Source organism: Catharus ustulatus, chromosome 12 (genome assembly GCF_009819885.2).
Source record: "Catharus ustulatus isolate bCatUst1 chromosome 12, bCatUst1.pri.v2, whole genome shotgun sequence".
Lineage (NCBI taxonomy): Eukaryota > Metazoa > Chordata > Aves > Passeriformes > Turdidae > Catharus > Catharus ustulatus.
In genome coordinates this window covers 17637453-17657676 of record NC_046232.1, presented here as the reverse complement: position 1 = coordinate 17657676, position 20224 = coordinate 17637453, and the positions used below count along the sequence as shown (strand labels likewise).

At 44.4% G+C, this 20224-nt stretch overlaps 1 protein-coding gene across 2 annotated transcripts in view; it reads left to right on the top strand.

Moving 5' to 3' along the window:
• Positions 1 to 17601, top strand: part of IGF1R (insulin like growth factor 1 receptor) — a 168938-nt gene extending 151337 nt beyond the window's left edge. For both annotated transcript variants that reach the window (XM_033070483.2, XM_033070482.2), the window contains exons 18-21: positions 436 to 595; positions 2789 to 2918; positions 6491 to 6625; positions 12666 to 17601. In XM_033070483.2, coding sequence (XP_032926374.1) covers positions 436 to 595; positions 2789 to 2918; positions 6491 to 6625; positions 12666 to 13032 — 792 coding nt within the window. In that variant the 3' untranslated portion in view covers positions 13033 to 17601. The remainder of the gene's footprint in view (positions 1 to 435; positions 596 to 2788; positions 2919 to 6490; positions 6626 to 12665) is intronic.
• The last annotated feature ends 2623 nt before the right edge of the window (positions 17602 to 20224 follow it).

The following is a 20224-nucleotide window of genomic DNA, read 5'->3' as shown; positions in this document are numbered from 1 at the left end:
GGAATAGGTCCCTTCTTGTGTCACAGAGTGCTCTTCTCTAGATTTGCATTAGATTTCTTGTCTGATGTACTTTCTCATCAAGATGTTACAGAAATTGGCTGGTTTAAGAGCACATGTTAGGATAATTGTTTCATGTTGTGTGTCCTGCCCATTGCCCCTGCTATATCTGTTACCTTAGCTCCTGTGCAAACTCTCATGCATAGGCCATCAGTCTAACAACTAAAATATAACATGTGGCACAGGGCTGAAGGATAAAGATGACACACAGGTCACTCGCCACTGAAATCACAGCAGCCTCTGTAGAAAATGAGCTCAGCGGCTTTTGCCCTTGATCTGGAAATCGCAATGTGGATAAATTAAAGGAACAGAACACGAGGACGGTATGTGCACGAGAGAATGGCTGTCTGTTAACTGTTTGATCTTGCTGTTGCTCAGAACAACCCTGGGCAGGCGCCCCCAACCCTGAAGAAGATGATCCAGATGGCAGGAGAGATCGCGGACGGCATGGCTTATCTCAACGCCAACAAGTTCGTGCACAGGGACCTCGCCGCCAGGAACTGCATGGTGGCCGAGGACTTCACTGTCAAAATTGGAGGTGGGCTGTCCTGACCCTTACAGAGCTCATAGAACATCCTGGAAAAGCAGTGTCTTACAAGACTTTTCATTTATTTATTTATTTATTTGTAACTGAGCTCTAGTTTAAATGTCTGCCAAATGAAATAAGTTCCCTGTGAAGACTTGCTGTGATTTAAGACCTGTGAGCTGTTACCACTGAGTTGAAACCTCCAGAATACCTCTGCTTGCTGTTGTTCCAGTGAGGCAACAGTACAGCATGTGGGTTTAAAAAGGGCTGGTGAGGCAGTGATTTAGGTTCAGGTGCTGCAGACATCTGGGTGGGTGGTGTAGTTACCACTGGTGTGTCATTCATGTCTCTGTTAATGCACTAAAATAATTCTACCTCCTGTTTATTGATTCAAGAATGAGAATTTTAGGATTATTTTAAATCATATCTGAGTTGGAAGTGGAATGACTTCAGCTGGGTGCTTTCCAGTCTAAACTGGAGTTCTGCTTCCCAGACAGCTGAATGGCTTTTCTTCTGCTCTGCTGTTAGATCACCAATTTTTTTTTCCTTTCACCATCCCTCCAAAATAGTGTCAGATGAGGTTTTTTCAGTCTTCTCTCCAGAGAGAGTGATTTTAAGCTGTTGGCTGTTTTTGAGTTGTGCATATTAAAATAACATGTATAGCAACAGCCTTCTGCTGTAGGAAACTAATTCTTTTTCTCTGAGCTTAACTCAGCTATTTTGATAATTTGTGTAAGTAATCCTGTCATTTGGGAGAAAGAAAAAATGATTTCATTTTGAGTCAGTTAATTAGGAAATAAGATCTTTTGGGGATTTTGTGTATTTTCTGCAGGTTTGTGGGAAGTCAGCCTAAATCCTTCCCATTCCAGTTTTCTCCTCCTGCCCCCACCAGCTTGTTTTGCAATTCTGTAAACTGAAGATATGGTGCATGTCTTCCCTTTAACATGTTCATGGTTACCCCAAAAGCATTTTGTAAAGTGCTGCACTGCTTTTGTTTATGTAGCAGCACTGCAAATCCCCTCATGCAGAAACAGCTGAGGAGCATCTTGGCTGGAACACACCACCTCAGACTGTTCAGCTCTCAGAGGAAGAGCTCTGTGCCACACTACCCTGTGCTCACTGCGTGTCTGGTTTTTATTTGCATTACATTTTGAAAGAATCTTCCATTCAGCTGGGATAAAGTCACCCTGGTGTGTGGGAGTGATGGAAGAGCTGCACAGATGGATTTTTTAGTCACAATCACTGAGGGTGCTGGTGTCCCTGGTACCCCTGCTTGGTCACTCACCACAGCCTGGTGACAACTGAGAGAGCTAGGGGATTTCTGTACACATTTCCTGGGGAAAAAAAGGGGCAATCACAGGTGTTGGTAAAATGGATTTTGCCCTGTGCTCATCAGAGAGCATTTAATATCAGTCAGAGGACTGATGACCTCTAATTTATTAACTTTTTGGTTGGTGTCTGAGAAAGCAGTAGCTGGTTTCCATAGGCAAGTGTGAGACCCAGCAGTTCTGTCTCAGGCTGATTGTAGAGAAAAAACCACTGGAATAAATCTGAGTTACAGTCAGGGGAATGAACATTTTTAGATCCAAGTCTTGCAAGTGCTTATGAATTTACAACTAAGCATGGCTATAAACCGGAAGTATGCTTTTAATATTTGGGTGTGTTAATCACAAATGGACAGCATAATCCTCTGTAGCACTTGAAGTGGAATATTGTACAGAAACTGGGAACTACCTTTGGAAATAAGAAAAAGAAAACAAGAAGTATTTCCTTCAGCATGTGAGATTGTTCAATTAAACACAATAGTTGTAAGTACTAAAGGAACTCCTTACACTCCTTAAAAAAATGAAAATCACTGAATTTGGGGAACAATTAGTGAAGTACATGACCTTCAGAAGACTCATCTTACTGCAAAGCTTGAGCATAATGCTGGAACTTTTCACATTCCTATATTTAAACCATTCAGACTTGTCACCCCTGAAGTCAGTGGCACAGTCTGGTGGTGTTGGGAGGGAAGGTCACCAGCCCTGAGGCAGCAGCTGAAGTGTCTGCAAAGTCAAATGTCGTGGGAACACAGCACAGATTCATCACACCCAAGTGTGATTCTCTGCCTTGTAGGAAGGAGGAATGTTCCTCATTTTCTCTCACAAACTCAGAGTATTTGTGCCTTTTCTCACACAAACTCAGAGTATTTGTGCCTTGCAGATTTTGGCATGACAAGGGATATCTACGAGACGGATTATTACCGGAAAGGAGGGAAGGGTTTGCTGCCTGTGCGCTGGATGTCCCCGGAGTCGCTGAAGGATGGAGTCTTCACCACGCACTCCGACGTCTGGTAACAAAACAGGGCTCTGAAAAGCTGCTTTAAACTCCTTCTTTCTAGCCTCTCTTCTTGTTTTAGTTGACTTAACTAACTGCACTGCTTCTCCTGTCCGTTCAAAGGTAGCTCTTGTTCCACGAGTTCATGTTTCAGCAAGAAGTCCTGAGGTTAAATTTTGCTCTCAGGGAGAGCAGAATTAAATGGATTTCCAAAACTGGAGGTGGCAGCATCTTTCCTGCTGTTAGTTGTAAAATCAGTTGTGCAGGGAAAAACATTACCTTCACCTGGAAGAGCAAGTTGTCATTTTTTAAATTGTCCTCCTTCAAGAAAAGCATTAAAAGTTGCCAAGAATATAGAAAGGTTCCTAGTGCTGACCTGCTTTTCCATTAAAACCTTCTGTGTAAATAGCATCACTTTCCCCCAGATGGGTTGTGTACACTCACAGGCTTTTTTGGGGAGTTCTCCCTTGTGCATATCCCTCTCCATTTGGAGCTTTGTTTGCTTGTTTTATATACTGCAAGATGGAGAAATAGGGTTTTCTTTCAAAGCACACTGCATGCTTGCTGTATCTGTGCAGTTATTAATAGAGGCGTGTACTTAGGAGAAGTAATCCCCTGGAACAATTCCCCACACACCCCCCAGCTTTTGGAGATAGGTAGGGAGGACTTGGCAGAAGATGGCTGTGTACTGGCAAAACCTCTCCTCTGTCTTTTATGGTTTCTCTGCCTTCCTAACAAGATGTTTTTACTGCTGATCTGTTACAGAATTGGCAGCTGATTGCCTCCAAATGTCTAGAAGTCAGTAGGAATGGTGTTTCAGGAGTAAACTGCATTTTCCTTGAGCAGCTTGAGGAGTTTGGAGTCAGTGGTCTGTAGTTCACAGCACCAGCTCTGAACAAAAAGTTCCTAAGAGGAATTAAAGTGAAAAAGCAAAGCACCAGAATGATGCTTAAATTTTATTTTACATATGGCGAGTAAGTTACTTTTGAATCCAGTAACCCTCAGACTTGGAAGCAGATGAAAACAACCACATTGAGTTGAAGGGAAGCCCTATATCAGCCATTTATCTGATGGAACAGTGCAGGCATGCTCTTGGCAGTCCCCCCAGTAAAAGAATTTTGGGACTTGTAATGGCTTCACAAAGCAGACAGAAATTTGGACTTTATCACTAAAAAATCCCCAGATGCAGAACTGACCAAGCCTGGAGTGAGGAGCTGGCAGAGCTGCCTGTTCTTACCACACAACAGGAATTTCCAGGTCCAACCATTGCCTCCAAAGGGTGAGCAGTGGAGATGTCCCATGTGTGTTCCACACATGCTTTGTTCTAATATGGGACTCTTAAGTGATGTTATTCTTTAAATATAACTCAAATTCCAAACAGAAAACCCCTAGGTGTGACACCAAATGAGGTGTCAGATGTAAATTAGTGCTGTGGCTGTTGTAGGAAGTACGTGAGTGTTTCCCTAACAAGGAAGAGAGGAGATTTAGAGTGAATATTGGGAAGAATTTCTTCAGGGTGGTGAGATCCTGGCACAGGTTGCCCAGAGAAGCTGTGGCTGCTCCATCCCTGGAAGTGTCCAAAGCCAAGTTGGACAGGGCTTGGAGCAACCTGGGGTAGTGGGAGGTGTCCCTGCCCATGGCAAGGTGTGGAATAAGATGAGTTTTAAGGTCCCTTCCAGCCCAAACCATCCTGGGATTCCATGGTTTGGCATTTGTTGGTTGCTCAGACCAAAGCAGGATTGTGCAAACCATATTGCAGTTCATCAGTGGGACAATCTGAGTGAATATCCTGGCCTGGAAAGTAGTTTACTGATTACAGGATTGGAAAGCTGAAGAGGAGGAGCAGTAAAATCTTGACAGATTTTTACTTGTAAGCATAGAGAGGAAAAAAATTGTTTTATTTATGGAGAGGAGGCTGACAGTACTCGTGGGTATTTCAGAGTTTCTCCTTGGGAGGGTTTGGCATCTTAATTGTTGGAAGTGATTTACTCTGAAATTTGGTTCACAGGGGTGTACTTGTCTGGAGGCACAAAGAAACAGGCTCAACACGAGAAATTTGCTGTTTGTTTGGAACATGTATCCACAGCTACAGAGAAATTTCAATCTAAATTCCAAATGTAGTGGAACTTGACTTAGCACTGTCACGAAATAATGTCTATTGACTTGATCTGCTTATGGCTAAAAGGATCATTCCTTCTCAGTGACTTTTACATCAAGCACTATACATTGGAGGTCTCTTTATGCCAGGAAAAATTCCTTGAATCCTTCTGTTGGTTCAGATTTGAAGTTGCTCTGTGTAAACTGGGGAGCTTGGCTGTTTTGGGGACCATTTATTTGCATCAAACACTAAACAAAAGGTTGAGGTTGTTTTTCCTGCCTTTCTGGGCAGATATTGTGACATGTAGTTCCACGTTCTTCGAGATCAGTTTTAGAAGCCAAGATGTCAAAAAGACAAAACCCTGTTGAGTGGTTGGAGTCCAGGATTTATAAGTTGTAAGGTGAAATGGCAACTGCAGGAAGGAAGAGTGTCTGGAGGTTTGAAGGGTGGAGCTTTATTTTAGCAACTCATTCTTTTATTGCTTTTCAGGCTGAAGAATGAGGTAATTAGGCAGCACTGTTTTTGTTGTAGTTAGGGAAGGAGGACATTTTAAAATTAATGTAATACTGTTCAGGGTGAGGGTGGATTTCTATAAATAAATCCTCAGCATCTTGCATTCTTTCAGGGCTGGTAGTTGCCTGGAAGGAGCAACCTGAGTTTATTTGTTAGGATAATCTGACGAGTAGGTGTGCAGGACTTGTCCTTGTTATCCCTGCGGTGATCAAAGAGGCTTCAAAGGCACCCAAATGTTGAGCTGACCCCCTGTCCCTCCCTCCCCTGAAAGGAAAACAATTGCAAGGCAGTTTGTGGCTTCTGGCTCCAGATGCAAACCAGTTTAGATCCCAGGGATGGCTGAAAGATAAAACCACTGGGCCATAACCAGCTAATGACACTGGACTCCTGTTTTCATAACACCCCCCCAGTGGAACTGTGTGTTTTTCACTCAGCTTGACTCAGCATTTACCACACAAGTCAGACAGCATCGAGATTTTCCTTCTTTGCCCAGCAGCTCTAAAAGTAGATGACTCTTCAGTGCAGGGCAGACAATTTGAGCTGTGTCTGCTCAATAATCTAATTTTAAATGGAGGTATTTTTAGAAAGTGTCAATACTTATGTCCAAACTACCCAATTACATAACTATACTTATCTTCCTTTGCCAGTAATCAATTCCTATTATTAGACAAACTGCTTTTTTTCACTTCTGCTGTCCTTTGTGGTTACCTGGAAGGAGCTGGAAGCTCTGTTTCAAGAACATAGTTACATGCATGTCACAAAGGGATAACTGAAGTTTTTCTCACTAGAGTAGAGGTGTTGGAACTCTGCAGTCTCTCGAGGGAGGGGTTGTGACTGCCACCACAGGCACATGGTTTTTGAGCAGCTGGAATACTTTGGTAAAACAAAACCCCCATGGACACCCAGCACTCAGCATCTTGTCAGAAATACAGCCTTGTGAAGATGGCTGGGAGCCCTAAAGTGTGATTTCCCTGCAGGTCCTTCGGCGTGGTGCTGTGGGAGATCGCGACGCTGGCGGAGCAGCCGTACCAGGGCATGACCAACGAGCAGGTGCTGCGCTTCGTCATGGAAGGGGGGCTGCTGGAAAAGCCTGACAATTGTCCCGACATGCTGTAAGTGCCACCTCTGCCCTGGGGCACTGCTGAGCCCTGCAGGCTCTGCTCTTGCAGCTCCCACAGGAGGGGCTGCTCAAACAGGCTCTGCCAATCCAGTATTTTATGGTAGTGAGACATTCCAGAAAACAGCTTTGTTTGTGGCCAAAATCTCACCTTGGGTCAACTCCTCTAATCAGCAAAAAAAATCCAAGCTCTGTGTTACTGAATAAAATTTGGCTTAAAAAATTGTCAGTTCATAAGTGACATTTGGTACATCAGGAGGCTCTGTGCCTAAATCACATCTCTTCTGCTTAAAGTAATTCTGTTGAGCATAAAGAGAGAAAAGAGCATGGGACAAGCTGAAATGTGTGTAAACACTGGAATTCAACTTTTTAGTTCAGCATAAAGGTAAATCAGTGTATCTGAAGGTGGATTGGATCTGCTGTTTCAGTCACAGCACTTGTCCCATTGAGATAAACAAATCCCCCCTGCTAACAGTTTCCTTCCCTGCAAGCACAGGATGAGATTTTCCACAGAAAAACCTCTCCCTGCCCCAGCATCGACCCAAAGCTCCCAGCAGCAGAGGGTATGCAGAGCAGCAGCTTCAGTTTTTAGCTTTACATTGCTGAAATACTTCTGCTGGCCTTTGTGTACAGCAGTTTCAGTTGTTCAGACTTTATTGCTTTGATATACTTCCCAAACTGACTTTTGGGAAGGAAATACTGTGTCTTGCAGTTATTGAAATTTGTTGGAGGCCCACAGAAGGGATACAATCACTTAAGGGCCTCAGCTGCTTGGGATTCTTAGGAAAATAGCTTTTTTGGCTGGAGCCTGGCTGTGGTTTCAGATGACAGGCAGAGTTGTTTTGTTGTTTGAGGGGGGTGGGTGGTATATGCAGGGGGAGGTGTAGCTGCCATGTGATTCCTTGGTTTCACATTCCTTCCCTTTCTATGCTGTGGAGAATTCCTGGCAGTCAGATTGACTGGACATTGTTTAACCCGGTCAGAGCTGTGTAATGGGGTGGGCACAGATGGGGAGCAAGGGGGATGTGATGGGTTCAGCTCCCTGGGCTCACAGGAGAAAGCACCACTGCAGTGAGAACAACCTCACTGGGGAGAGATCCAGCACCAGAAATTCCCTGCTAAGCTGGGGCGTGTGTGGTATGAGCAGGGCTGGGAGGGGGTCAGGCCAGCAGCTCTCTCTGCTGCAGCCCACCCAGCCCTTCCTCCCCCTCCTCAGGGAATCTCCTCTGCTCCAAGGCTGTTGCTACTGGATGAATCCACTTTCAAGGTCCTGGCTTGTGAGCTGGGAGAACTTGGTTAAAATCTGGCAGAGCAGATCTTTGCACCGGTGTGTAACAGCCAAGGCTTTCTTGTGCTGCTCCTCGTGGAGAAACTGTTCACACTTTGGTTCTGCCCAGCAGGATTCAGCCTGACAGTGCAGAGGGGCAGAATAAAAAATACCTGCCTTTGATTTGTGCTGCTTTGCTCTGTCAGAAAAAGGATTGAGGCTGAACTCAGACCTAAGGCACATCCACATTAGGGGTGATTTTTTTTTGTTTGCTTTTTTTTTTAGTGATAAAGTTGAGTATAAAACATCTTGGCTTTATCCCAAATGTAAAAAGTTAAAAAACAAAAGTATGACCTTATTGTGACTTGCTTTTGCTCCCTTTCAGCTTGTTTTGTCTTTGTTTTAGTAGACACCCAAACCTGCTGAAATTCAAATAGGCAGCTGTAGGAATAACAGTAGGGAGCTCCAGGAGTAACCTTCACCTTTGTTCCCTGCACATGTACTTGGCAGTCAAAAACCCTCTTAAATTCCTGTGGTGCTTTATTTTTTACATGTTTTCACTTCTTTCCCTGCCTGGGATGCTGTGACAGTGCTGTGCTGTGCCTCTGTGACCTCCCCACTGCTCCCCCACACTGCTGGCAGGACCAGACCTGGTCTGTAGGCAGAGATCCTCTCCAGGGCCCAGTAACCTCCTCCTCAGCTGGGACCTACAGCAAAATTAGGACATGGGCAGGAGAGTGTTTCTAACAGTGTCTAAGAGCCCTGAAATTGCACATACATCTTACCCTGCATCCCAGCATGTTCCAGGGCACAGCTTTCTCCAGTGCTTTATGGAACCCTTTGTAAACTAAGTGATCTCTCTTTTGTGGAGATTGCTGAAAGATTGTTTTAAAGGAAGGTTTATTGGCATGTCTGTGCTAGTGGGAGATATTTTTTAGGCAGCACAAATTCTTGCTGTGATACTTTGGTGTTGACTCCTGATGTTAACTCAAGATGTCCCAGAAGCAAAGCCTGGCTGCAGGGAGGTCACTTGGGCTTGGTGCTGCCTGGAAGCACCTGGGAAGAGGGGCTCTGTGCTCCTGTGTCTCACAGGGTAGCTACAAAAGCACAGGGACTTCTTTAAGTTAGTTTGACTTGGAAGCAACTGAAATTCTGGTCAGTACCTCAGTGGACCTGTCTATGGAGAGAGGAGGGAGTGCTGACAGAGAAACCTCCAGAACAGGTGGAGGAGGTGACTGCTGTGGGGAAATGTAGATGAGAACAGAGAGAAGACTCTTGCTGTCACCAAATCTGCTATTTTTAGCTGTGCAGGTGATGTGATGTTGACACAGCCCTGCACCCTGCAGCCACAGAGCAGGAGCTCCCCTCAGGACCTTGTTTTTCCCCTGTGAATTGTGCAGGGTGCAGGCAGGCTGGGACAATCTGTGTCTCCATCCCTGGGATGCTGGTTGTGCTGTGCTCCTCTCCTGACCCTGGCAGCAGTGGGTCAGGAGCTTTTAGGTGGAGCTGGAGAGGTTCTGTTCTGCTGTGCAGGGCAAAGGATGCTTGGGCAAAGGGGGATTTTACAGAGGGTTGTCCTGTGGCTGGGAGGTGAATCCCTGTGAAAAGGGCAAAGCAAAGGGAGGGGGGGTATTTCTGGAGGCTCTTTACTCTTGTACAGGGTGAAACAAGCCTCAGTTGTGTTTATGCTACACCCTCCTGGCATAGCTGGTGAGGCTGTGCAGACAGAACCATGCAATAAGACAGATGGTTCAGTACAACGGTGCCAGGAGAAGCTTTGCTGTTTTTCTCCTCTTCCTGTGCACTCAGTGATGTTTTTATGTCCTCCCATTGTTATGGCACTGCTCATCAGGTGACGGCTGCGTGGCACCGAGCTTTGGTACAGCTGAAGCTCTCAGACAGTGTGTTCCCATGGGGCTTTTAAAAGTTGTGGAGGCTGGAATTCCACTCTGTTTTTGAAGCAGGATTGCTTCCCCCACATGCATTGTAGACTGTTTACGCAGTGCTGATTTCCCTTTGTTCCTGCTTAGAGCCCGGGGTCTGCTCTGCAGAGGCACTGGCAGCACACAGCAGCAGCAGGGGAGGAGAGGTCCTCTTGCTTTTCCCCACCAAATCAAGTGTATTCCAAAGCACAAATGGAATGCAGCTTCTATAGGAACTTTCCATTTTCTGTTTGTTTGTTTTTTGTTTCTTTTTTTTTTTTTATTATTGTCTTGGTGCAAAACAGAACTCAGTTTCTGCTCAGTTCCTTGAGCAAAAGATGCACAGAGGGATGCTGGCTATTCCCCTAACCCATGGTGGTGCCTCCAGCTCCCTGGAGCTCACTTGCCACCAGTCAGGAACGTACTTTATAAATCTGCTCAGGTTGTATTAACAGCCTGTGAATTCCTCCATTGTCTATTGGAAGGGTTTTTATTTTGTTTAAGATAATGTAAACAAGGCCTGCGAACACACAGAGTTAAAAAGGAAAAAAAATCCTTTTATGGGAACTCTGTAGGGTTTTTTAATCTGGAATGGCTTAAAAGAAACATCACATGTCCTTGTTTGTGCTGATGTCACATGCATTACTCCGCTGCTTGTGGTATCTCCTTAGCATTGCCCTTAGGCCTCGGGGCGCTGTGCCAGCGAATATCCAGAGTTCCTGGCTCCAGCCAAGCTTCTATTCAGGGACACAGCAGTCAGCTGGAAGGGAAACAGCAATGAAGTAACAGAAATGGATTTTATATATTTATGTCTCAAGCTTTCCTCCCCGCTTGTGGGTGAGGGTACGGTGCAGTTTTATAGCCTGGCTTCGCTTTTGCTGTGAAAGGCTTTTCACAGACTCAAAAACAAGCAGGAGCTGGGCACTGTTTACGTGTCTACGTGCAGTTACAATGCAGCATTGAGTACCCGGGGAGTTCTCCCAGCACAGACTGGTTTTGCCAGCTCTTGCTGGGTGTCACAAGGCCATTCTCAGGTGGCTGACGTTTGTCCAGGCGGAGCGGTGCCAGTGGAGCTCTGGCAGGGATATTGGGCACTTCAGATGCACTTCAGTGGAGATTGCTTTGGGTTTGGTTGGAGCACTCAGCAGTGTTTGCAGCCCAAACACAGCCAAACACTTGCCCTCTCTGCTGGTTCCCGTCAGCTGAGAGCACACTGGAGGTGCAGCAGTATTTCCCAATTTCCTGAGTTTCTGGGCAGGGGCTTCCTTTGCTGGGGTTTTGTTTCAGGCCAGGGCTCCTGAACTCTCTCCAGACCCACCATGGGCTGCAGAGCCCAGGGTTCTCCAGCTCAGTGTCAGTCCTGTTGGAAAGGTTGTTCTAGAGCCGGGGGCATTACTCTTGGATGAACTTAGGTCCTATGCAAAAAGAGAGTGAATTTTTTTTGTTTGTTCGTTTTGTTTTTCTCTATTTAGTTAAAAAATAAAATCTTTCCACACTGATGAAGAGATCTGGTAAACTGAGGGCACAAGGCAGTGAGAGCTAATGAAAAGATGAAATAGAATTGGTCGTTTGAGCTTGGAAAAATCTGTGGAAGATGGAAACAGGGTGGTGGTGTTCTCTAGAATTGAAGCTAAAAGTTTAGGTGACCTGGCTTAAGGGAAGGCTGGCAGAGGTGGGAAATAAACCCCAGCAAGCCAAGGCAGGGGGTCTGACAGGGCTGCAGGTCCCAGTGCTGGCAGGTGAGTCAGACACCGTGCGTTACCTTGACTGAGAGATCCCTCTTGGCTTTATTTTATTTTTAGTTCCGTTCTTACTCTAGCACAGAGTCGTAGTTTTGGCCAGCAGTGACTTCCTCCACACAGCATGTTCCTCTGAGCACTGTGTACACAGAGGATTGGCTTGAAGAATTAATGCTAATCTTCCTTTTCTTATTTAAATTTGTCCTATTACTGCGCTGTGTTAACAGAAGACATCCCTATTCCACCTTCACAGACGGTGAAATCCTTTCTTGTGTTATGTTTAAAGCTCAGGGCGATCTCCTGGGAATATCCAATTTTGCTGTGTCATGAAAATGCTGTTTTCATTATGTCTGTATTACTGTTTCATTTTGTGGTTTTGTTTTGCCAGCATGGGACATTGTACAGATCTAATCATGGATGTGCTTAAACAGATGATCTCACACTCTGTAAAATATTAATGCATCCCTGGCCATAAATGAAAACAACCTAATTTTAAAACAAAAAGATTAGAGAATGTCTTTGAGATTGGCAAAGGTCCACTGGGGATTACAATTAATTTTAATGTGATTTTCTTCTTTCAGGGGAAAAAGGCGCTGCTTTACCTTGCGTGTATTTCCTATTCTAATTTTTTTTCAAGTCAGTATTGATGGGATGGGATGAGTTGTTTGAAAAAGATACTCCAGGAGGTGCAATCATGTAGCTTATGGCTGAGTAAGCACAGGGTAATTTAGAGGAAAAAGAGAAATACCAAGTCAGAATAAAAGTATGAAACGGTTCTGGATGTCAGGTCCCCTTGGGGCAGGTGTGTTTGTTGGAGGGAGCAGAAAAGGTGAGGTAGGAGGTGGGGGAGTGAATGGGTGATGAGAAGGAAGGTGGAAATGTGGCACAGAGATTCACAGCATATTGTTGAGTTGGAGGGGACCCAGCAGGATCATCAAACCCAGTTCTTAGATAGATGGATGGTTATGGGTTCTGGACCCACACCTGTGGAAGTTCTGTCACTTTGGCTTCCCTTGGAGTGGAAGGATTCTCTGAAACGTGTGGTGTGACCTGGCCATGGCTCTGAAACACCTCAGTAAACGTTTCTCCTGTGTGTTCCCTGCCCAGGTTCGAACTGATGCGCATGTGCTGGCAGTACAACCCCAAGATGAGACCCTCCTTCCTGGAAATCATCGGTAGCATCAAAGACGAGCTGGACCCAGCCTTCAAAGAGGTCTCCTTCTTCTACAGTGAGGAGAACAAGCCTCCGGACACAGAGGAGCTTGACCTGGAGACTGAGAACATGGAGAGCATTCCTTTAGACCCCTCCTCCACCCTGCAACCCACTGACAAGCACTCAGGACACAAGGCCGAGAACGGCCCCGGCGTGGTGGTGCTGCGGGCCAGCTTCGAGGAGCGGCAGCCGTACGCGCACATGAACGGCGGCCGCAAGAACGAGAGGGCGCTGCCGCTGCCCCAGTCCTCGGCCTGCTGATCCCGGAGCCAGAGCCTCGCAGAAACAAAACACACACAAACACAGGCATTGGGGGAAGAAAGAAAGAAAATCACAATATATTCAAAAGCCTACTGTACCTCAGTGGATCTTCAGAACTGCCATAGCTGCACTTGGGAGAACCCTTTTTTCAGTAAAACAAGTTGCCGTCTTCTTCTTTTTTTTCAATATGCAAGCAGATGTTTGTTTCAGTCAAGGACTCCAGTCATGGGGCACACAGTTGGCCTTTTAAAACTCTTAATGTTAACACTTAATAGCAACAGAAAACTTGAGATCTGATGTCTCTCTCTCCTCTCTCTTCTCTCTTCTTTCTCTTTCTTTCTGTCTCTCTTTTTGCTTCATAATGGGAAACATATCTGCGTGCAAGTTCAACCGTACAGCACTTTTATCAGATCAAAGATATTGCAGGCCAGGTGGTTCCCAGTACCCCTGCAAGCACCTGCCTAACACTGTAGGTCTTTATAAAAAAAACCACAAACAAAAAAAACACAAACAAACAAAAAAACCACACACAAAAAAACCCTAAACTAAAAAAGACTGGATTTTTAATGTTGCTCTTTAATCTTTTTAGGAACATGTAAAAGAATAAAAAAGGGCCATCATTCGTCCAAGGCTGTTACCATTTTCAACGCTGCCAAATTTTGCCAAAAAAAAAATGAACTCTTTGTTTTTTGTTTTCGTTTGTTTTTTTGGTTTTTGTTCTTTTTTTTTTTTTTGTAGTCATGGAAGGAGCACAGTAATCAACTGCTCTGTTCAAAACAGATCCTGACCAATATGTTCTATTCAGTCATGCACTGGTATTTAAAAAAAATAATTTAAAAAGTCAAATTGTCTAGATCTTTTTTTAAAACTGGACAAAATGTGATTTTTTTTTTCTTTTCTTGTGATGGAGAAGATAAAAGGGATGGGGTAAAGAACCAGCCCTCCCTCCACCCCTGTCCCCATCCCAGTGAATTCTGGACAAAACTGGCAGTGGTGAGCTAAACAAACACGTGCATTTCGTACAAAAAAAGTCATCTGCCTGCCAAAAATGAGTTACGAAAAACCTGAAAATAAGCGGCCGAGATCTCCATCGTTGCAGCCTGCCTTCCTTCACAGGCTTGCAAGGAAAAAACACCTAGAAACATAAATTGGAGAAGACAAAAAAAAGCAGTAACCGGATTCAAGTATATGATGCTTTGTTGACCTTTTCTCTTTATTATTAAGACTTCTCGAAGGGTCTTGCAGTTCTATGTTAGACCATGGATCATTTGCATACACATTGTCTTTTGTGTCACTTTTATAACTTTCTTACGGTTCAGATACTCATCTATATGTCTGTACAGAAAAAAGCTGCTATTTTTTTTGTTCTTTATCTTTGTGGATTTAATCTATGAAAACCTTCAGGTCTGCCCTCCTTCCCTTCCCTTCCACTTCAACAAATTTTCTTATGCTTTGTACTATAGTGTGTAACTTTTACTTCCTCCTTCCCAGTAACTGATACCTTTCATATGATTTGCCATGAACTGTTTAATGCCTTTTTATAAATACATTTCCTCCTTTTTTTTTTATTTTAATTTTTTTTAGATTTTTTTTTCCTTCCCATTAGTTGTTTTACAACATCTTGGCTGTGTGGGCTACAGGGCTTTGGAGGGGGACAAGGAGAAAGAAGGGACACCCCGCACGGGAACACTCTGGCAGTGCTGTGGTGTGGTGTTTTTAAGCCCCAGTTTTCCTTCCTTCCCACTCACCTCTGCCCAGACAGCACGTGAGTCTCTTACAGTGCAAGGCGTGATACAAACTCAGGTCAGAAACAAAAGGTTAACTATTTAGTACATTCTTGTTCAGTGTTTCTATTCATTGTTGTACAAGGGTCCTGCCCCTCCTGCCCTCCCCGCTTGTTCTGGTCGTGGCACGCATCCACCCGCCCATCCCCACACAGACACACACACACACGTATTCTTTTTAAATTATTAGTTGGGTACAACAGCAGACACCAGGCTTTTGGGTCACTGATCCTTACAAAGATCCTTTTAACCCTTCCACCCTGTGAACAAGTGCCAGGTGCAGTGGCGATGCCAGGCATCCCTCGGGTGGCCGCTGATCCCCTGGCTCCAGCCAGCCCCAGCTCTTCACCTCCCTGCTGGGCAAGCCCTGGTGGAGGGAAGCCTTTCTGGGGGGCCCCTGGGCAGCACTTCCCACCCTGGTGGAGAAACCACCCCCAGCCAAAGGGAAGCCCCCGCGCCGTTCCCTGGGGCCGGGGGAGCTCAGGGCCGGCGGCTTGGCTGGCGAACAGCGAAGTGTTGGCAGCTATGAAAACCTGTACAAGTCCAAGCTTGTGGCTTAAATCACAGACCAAACCTCAGAACAAAAGAAGACGAGCGAGCTTGTTTGTTCAGTTGCAGAAGCCTTGGTGAGAGGAGGAGGAGGAGGGGCTGTCAGGAGTGGTACCAGTTGCTCATCTTATCTTAGTTCCAGTCTAGGCCTTTGTTTAGCACTGATCCAACCAAACGATGGCAGGAAGAGGTGGTTCTGGGATGGAAATGTTCAAATCTTTGAGTAAGAACAATGAGTTAAAATATACTGATTGCTAGTTTTGACTGGAGATTTTTAAAAGTTTGTAGTGCTTTTTGCTTGTGTAGTTTAGGTCCCATTATCTTCTCTTGCCTCTGTCCCATAGTTATTTTTCCCTTTTGAAAATGAAAAAGACAAAAAAGTTAATTAAGAAGGTATTCTATGTAGGATTTTTTATTTATTTTTGTGATATCAGTTTAAATCACTGTAGAGATGCCCCATAATGAATTTAAATACTGAGATAAGGGTTTTAGAGTATGACAGGGGGACAGTTTTTGATTTTTTTTTTTCAAACATTTATCTACCTCACTCTTATTTTTTTATATGTGTGTATATAAAAAAAATACATCTCACATTTCTCAGCAGCCAATAAATGCCGTTGATACTGGTAACCTCTCACTCCATATACCACATGCTCTAGGTTCTGGAGGGGAACAGTCACTGCCTGTCACAGAGAGTCACCTCAGAATATTTCCCTCAATTCCAAGGGGTTTCTCCGATTTTTAAAAAATTGTTGTTGTGAGGAGAAATCCAAGAGTTGTCTGACTTAGGGTTCTTTAAGCAAACACAGAGGATTTTAATGTGCTGTCACAGCAGCCCTTGGGTCAGCAGCGAAACGCTGCATGTTTGAAAAAGTGGAAATGCATCTGACCTGATATGGGAACTTCACATTGTGAGTATTTCCTGAAACCTGTTACAGAAATCAAACGTTCACAACGTTGGAAGAAATACTAAAGGGAATGGTCTTTCTGTTTGTCCTGCAGAATGGACTGAGTCATTCCTGCCAGTTCTTGCTCAGATGTCACAAGCATCAAAAATATATCAGAACCCAAAATAAATTGGCTTATATGGGATGGCATTGCTTTCCTGACCAAAACCTGTCACAGGCTGCCTGATGATAATACTACATCAAATTTCCAGCTTTTGTCTTCGCTGCTTCTGTTTGATGAGAGCACTGATTTTTTTTTTAAATTACTTTTTTTTCCCAAACTAACATTGAATTGATTTCTTTTAATGTGCCAGTAAAAAGTCAGTTCCCTTTTCTTCCCCTGTTTATATGCATTGTAACTGTGGATTCTGATGGACCAGCCATCAAATTTTAACTGCCCTCTGACAGCGTGTAACTGGTTTACAAGCACACAGGACTAACACGAGCTTGCCATCAACTTGCTGTATAATGTTTCCTTTTTTCCAGCTCTGGCAGCTGTTGGTGCAGGTGTTGGTTGTGGTATCTGAGTAATGTGGTGCTTGGCTACTTGGAGTTGTACCCAGCCTCTTGGGTACACAGTGTGCTGTGGTTAATTACTACAGTTTGTCTTTGGAGGGAGTGTTTCTCCCTAGTCCTGAGAAACCAGCAAAATTGGAAGTTTTCGCTACATTGGTTTGGTTTTCCATGTTTGATGATGTTCTAGTGACCTTTGGGTGCAGTGGCTGTTCCTCTCCCTTGCACATATTGATTACCACAACTGGAGATCCTCAGATCTTTCAGCTGGCTAGGAGGGTTTTGTTAAAACTGTCCAAGTTACTGGTTTGTAGAATTGTATGTAGGTGGTTTTACAATGCATTAGGAAGAAACACTAATGACGTAGCATCACGAGAAGCATTTCAAAAAGCACTTCAGTAGAAGACAGCCACGAGGCCTCACGTCCGTGTGTGTGATGGCAGTCAGCTCTCCTGGACCAAACCACCTTCATGATACCATTGCGTTCTGTGTTTGCAATTCAAGCTTAATTCCTTTTTTGTTCTGTTTGTTTCCATAGCTTTTTTTGTTGTGTTTTGTGCATTTTGAATAGCTTTATTCACATGGGTTTTTCATGCAGACTTCCCTTGGACAGTAAATCGAGTTGTTTGTGCATGTGAACAACTGAGAATTAATGTTGGCTTGATAGAGTCATAATATGGTTTGTAATGTTGTTCTTCCCTGAGACCACTGGCTTGTCTGGTATGGAAAATTTATTTAGAACTTCAGCTATGTTTGAATAAAGTTAAAGTAATCCAGTTTGTTTATAAATGAAACACAAAAGCCCACCCAGCCCTGAAAACCAGGATTTTGCCGAATGGCACCGAGATGTTTGGATGCAGTGGGATGAGGAGCTGGTGTCGCCGAGGGGAGCAGGCGGCTGGGACTGCAGGGCTCGCTGTGGCTCTGTCCTGGCTGCCCCTGCAGAGTGCCCGTGGCACAGGAGGTGGTTTGGCTGCAGGGAACATGAGTGCTGTGCAGACACAGCCCTGCCACTCAGGTGCTGCTGGGGAGGATGACAAACCAGAGCACGGTGCACGGTGTGGAGCCGCCCTGAGCGATGCCCTGCTCCTCCCAGCTGGTGCCAAGTGCTCTGTGGTTCCAGGTGCGGCCGCACTGGTGCTGCTCTTGGTCTCTTAAAACAAAGGAAAGAAAGCCCAGTTTGCCCAGGATAACTGGTGACCAGAGGGAGCTGCTGCCAGGCCCTCTGGGAACTGCTGAGGGGTGTTGGGTACAATCAGAGTCTAAGTGAACAACACTCCTATTGTTGGTGTAACTCCATACATATATATCTATATATACATATATATATCTGCATATGTATATCTATAATATAGATATATATCTATATTTAAACCCTTTTCATTCCATTAGTACAAGTAACACTTGTTTCCTGTTATTCTTATTTTGTTTGTCAGTTGTGTATTCAATCACTGGGCTGAACAACAGTGGAGGAAGGTGCAAGGGATCCACTCCTTACTAACCAGTGATAAAGCCAGATATTGCAACTTAACCCATGAGTAGATGTGCAGACAAGGATTGAAGAATGATGTGTAGAAACAACACGAGTGGCCAGGGGTGCTGAAGATACAGAACTCAAGTAGACAGGAGGGCTTCAAAGGACACCTCGGTTCAGAACTGGCTGCTCAGAGGCGCTGAGCAGCCTCTGGCACAGAGCAGCCAGGTCAGTCAGCACGGAAGAGTTTGTGGGGAGACACCTGAAACAAAGGACGCAGCAGTGGGGATGTACAGAGACACAGGGCTTGGCAGGAGTTTGAGGTATCCTGAGCTAAATCTGTGGGACAGCATCAGCGCTGAGGTGTCACAATTCTGCTTGCTGGTACTTGTAACTGAACCTCTGGAGGCTGCAGCTGGAGCAGTCGATTCCTTACCAGGAGCGTGGCAGTGGTTGCTCATCGGCCTGTACGGATCGGTCTCACCTACAAGTTCTGCAAGTACCTTAGGACTTCACTAGTTTGTGTGTGTGCATATGCGTGTGTGCTCATATATATTTTTTTGGGTATGCGTTCTGTTGATTAGTAACCATTAATTAGCATTTTCAATAGGGCTTTAAGTCCAGTAGATTACGGGTAGTCAGTTGACGAAGATCTGGTTTACAAGAACTAATTAAATGTTTCATTGCGTTTTGTAAGTACATAGAATAATTTTATAAAATGTTTGTAGTTTATAAATGCCTAAAATATAATTTAAGGGCACTTTTCTGTGTCTGTGTGTGGGTGTGTCTGTCTGTGATCAGTTTTTCCATGGTACCAGTTCTAGTTAGCTTTACAATATGCCAAAAAGGAATTGCTGACTTGTCCAATTCAAGGCTTGTCCCTCTCCCCGTCCCGCCCAAGCTTTGTGACCCAGTATACAGCGAGTGAATAAAGGAGGTGGGAAAACGTTCTGTATCTTCAGTATCCTGGTCTTCCAGAGCCCTCTGGTTGGGGTGGGATCATCTTACCTGGTCATTTCACTTTGCTGTCTAGGGCAGTTACCTTGATGGATGGCAGGAACCTCACTGGTCGGGGAAGCAGAGCGGGGTTTGCGCTGTCCCGGCTCTCGGGGCCGCCCGGCTCGCAAGGATGCCACTGCTAAGGGAAAGAGGGAAGGTGGTTTTGGTAAATACTATTGAAGAACTCTTTGCAAATTTCTTATCACTTTAAATGCTTGTGTTCAGCCTCTAAAGTTGTTGAGCACCATTGGAAGCTTTGTTGAAATGGGCAAGGCAGGATCCCTATTTATTGCTATTTAAAAATCTTGAAGATCCAACCTCTCTGCTGTGGACAGGGACACCTTTCTCTTCTTCTGTTTTCTGAACCAGTGAGGTTTGAGATGAAAGGATTGGCCAGAGTTTGTCTACCTCTGGGACAAAAAACTAGAAAGTGCTAAGGAATGGATGCAGTTGCAAATACATTTTCCAATTTTTCTTGTTTAGATTTTTTTAAGAGAAAATTAAACATTAAAGTGGCCAATTTATTACATAAAAAGACTTGCTGTGTATAAATTATTCCTAAAGAAATTCCTGTGTTTATATTAAAATGAATCAGTAGATTAAAAAAATTTCAAAATGTTTTTGTATATTCTGTTGTAAGAATTTATTCCTGTTATTGCGATATACTCGGGATTCTTTACATTATGAAAAGAAGAAACTTTGTCTATTTTGAATGGCTGAAGCTAAGGCTCCTTTAGTTTCTCTTACTCTGCTTTTTTCTAGTAGTTTCAGTACTACATGATTTAAGTTAAATAAAAGAATTCTGTATGCATTTGCTTGTTTCTGATTTTGTTGCTCCTTATGCAAGGCAAGTGCAGGTTAGAAAACTCAGAGTGAAGCTGCTCTGGTTTTCCTCTGCCCTTTCTGGCTGTGTCTAATTGAGCTGC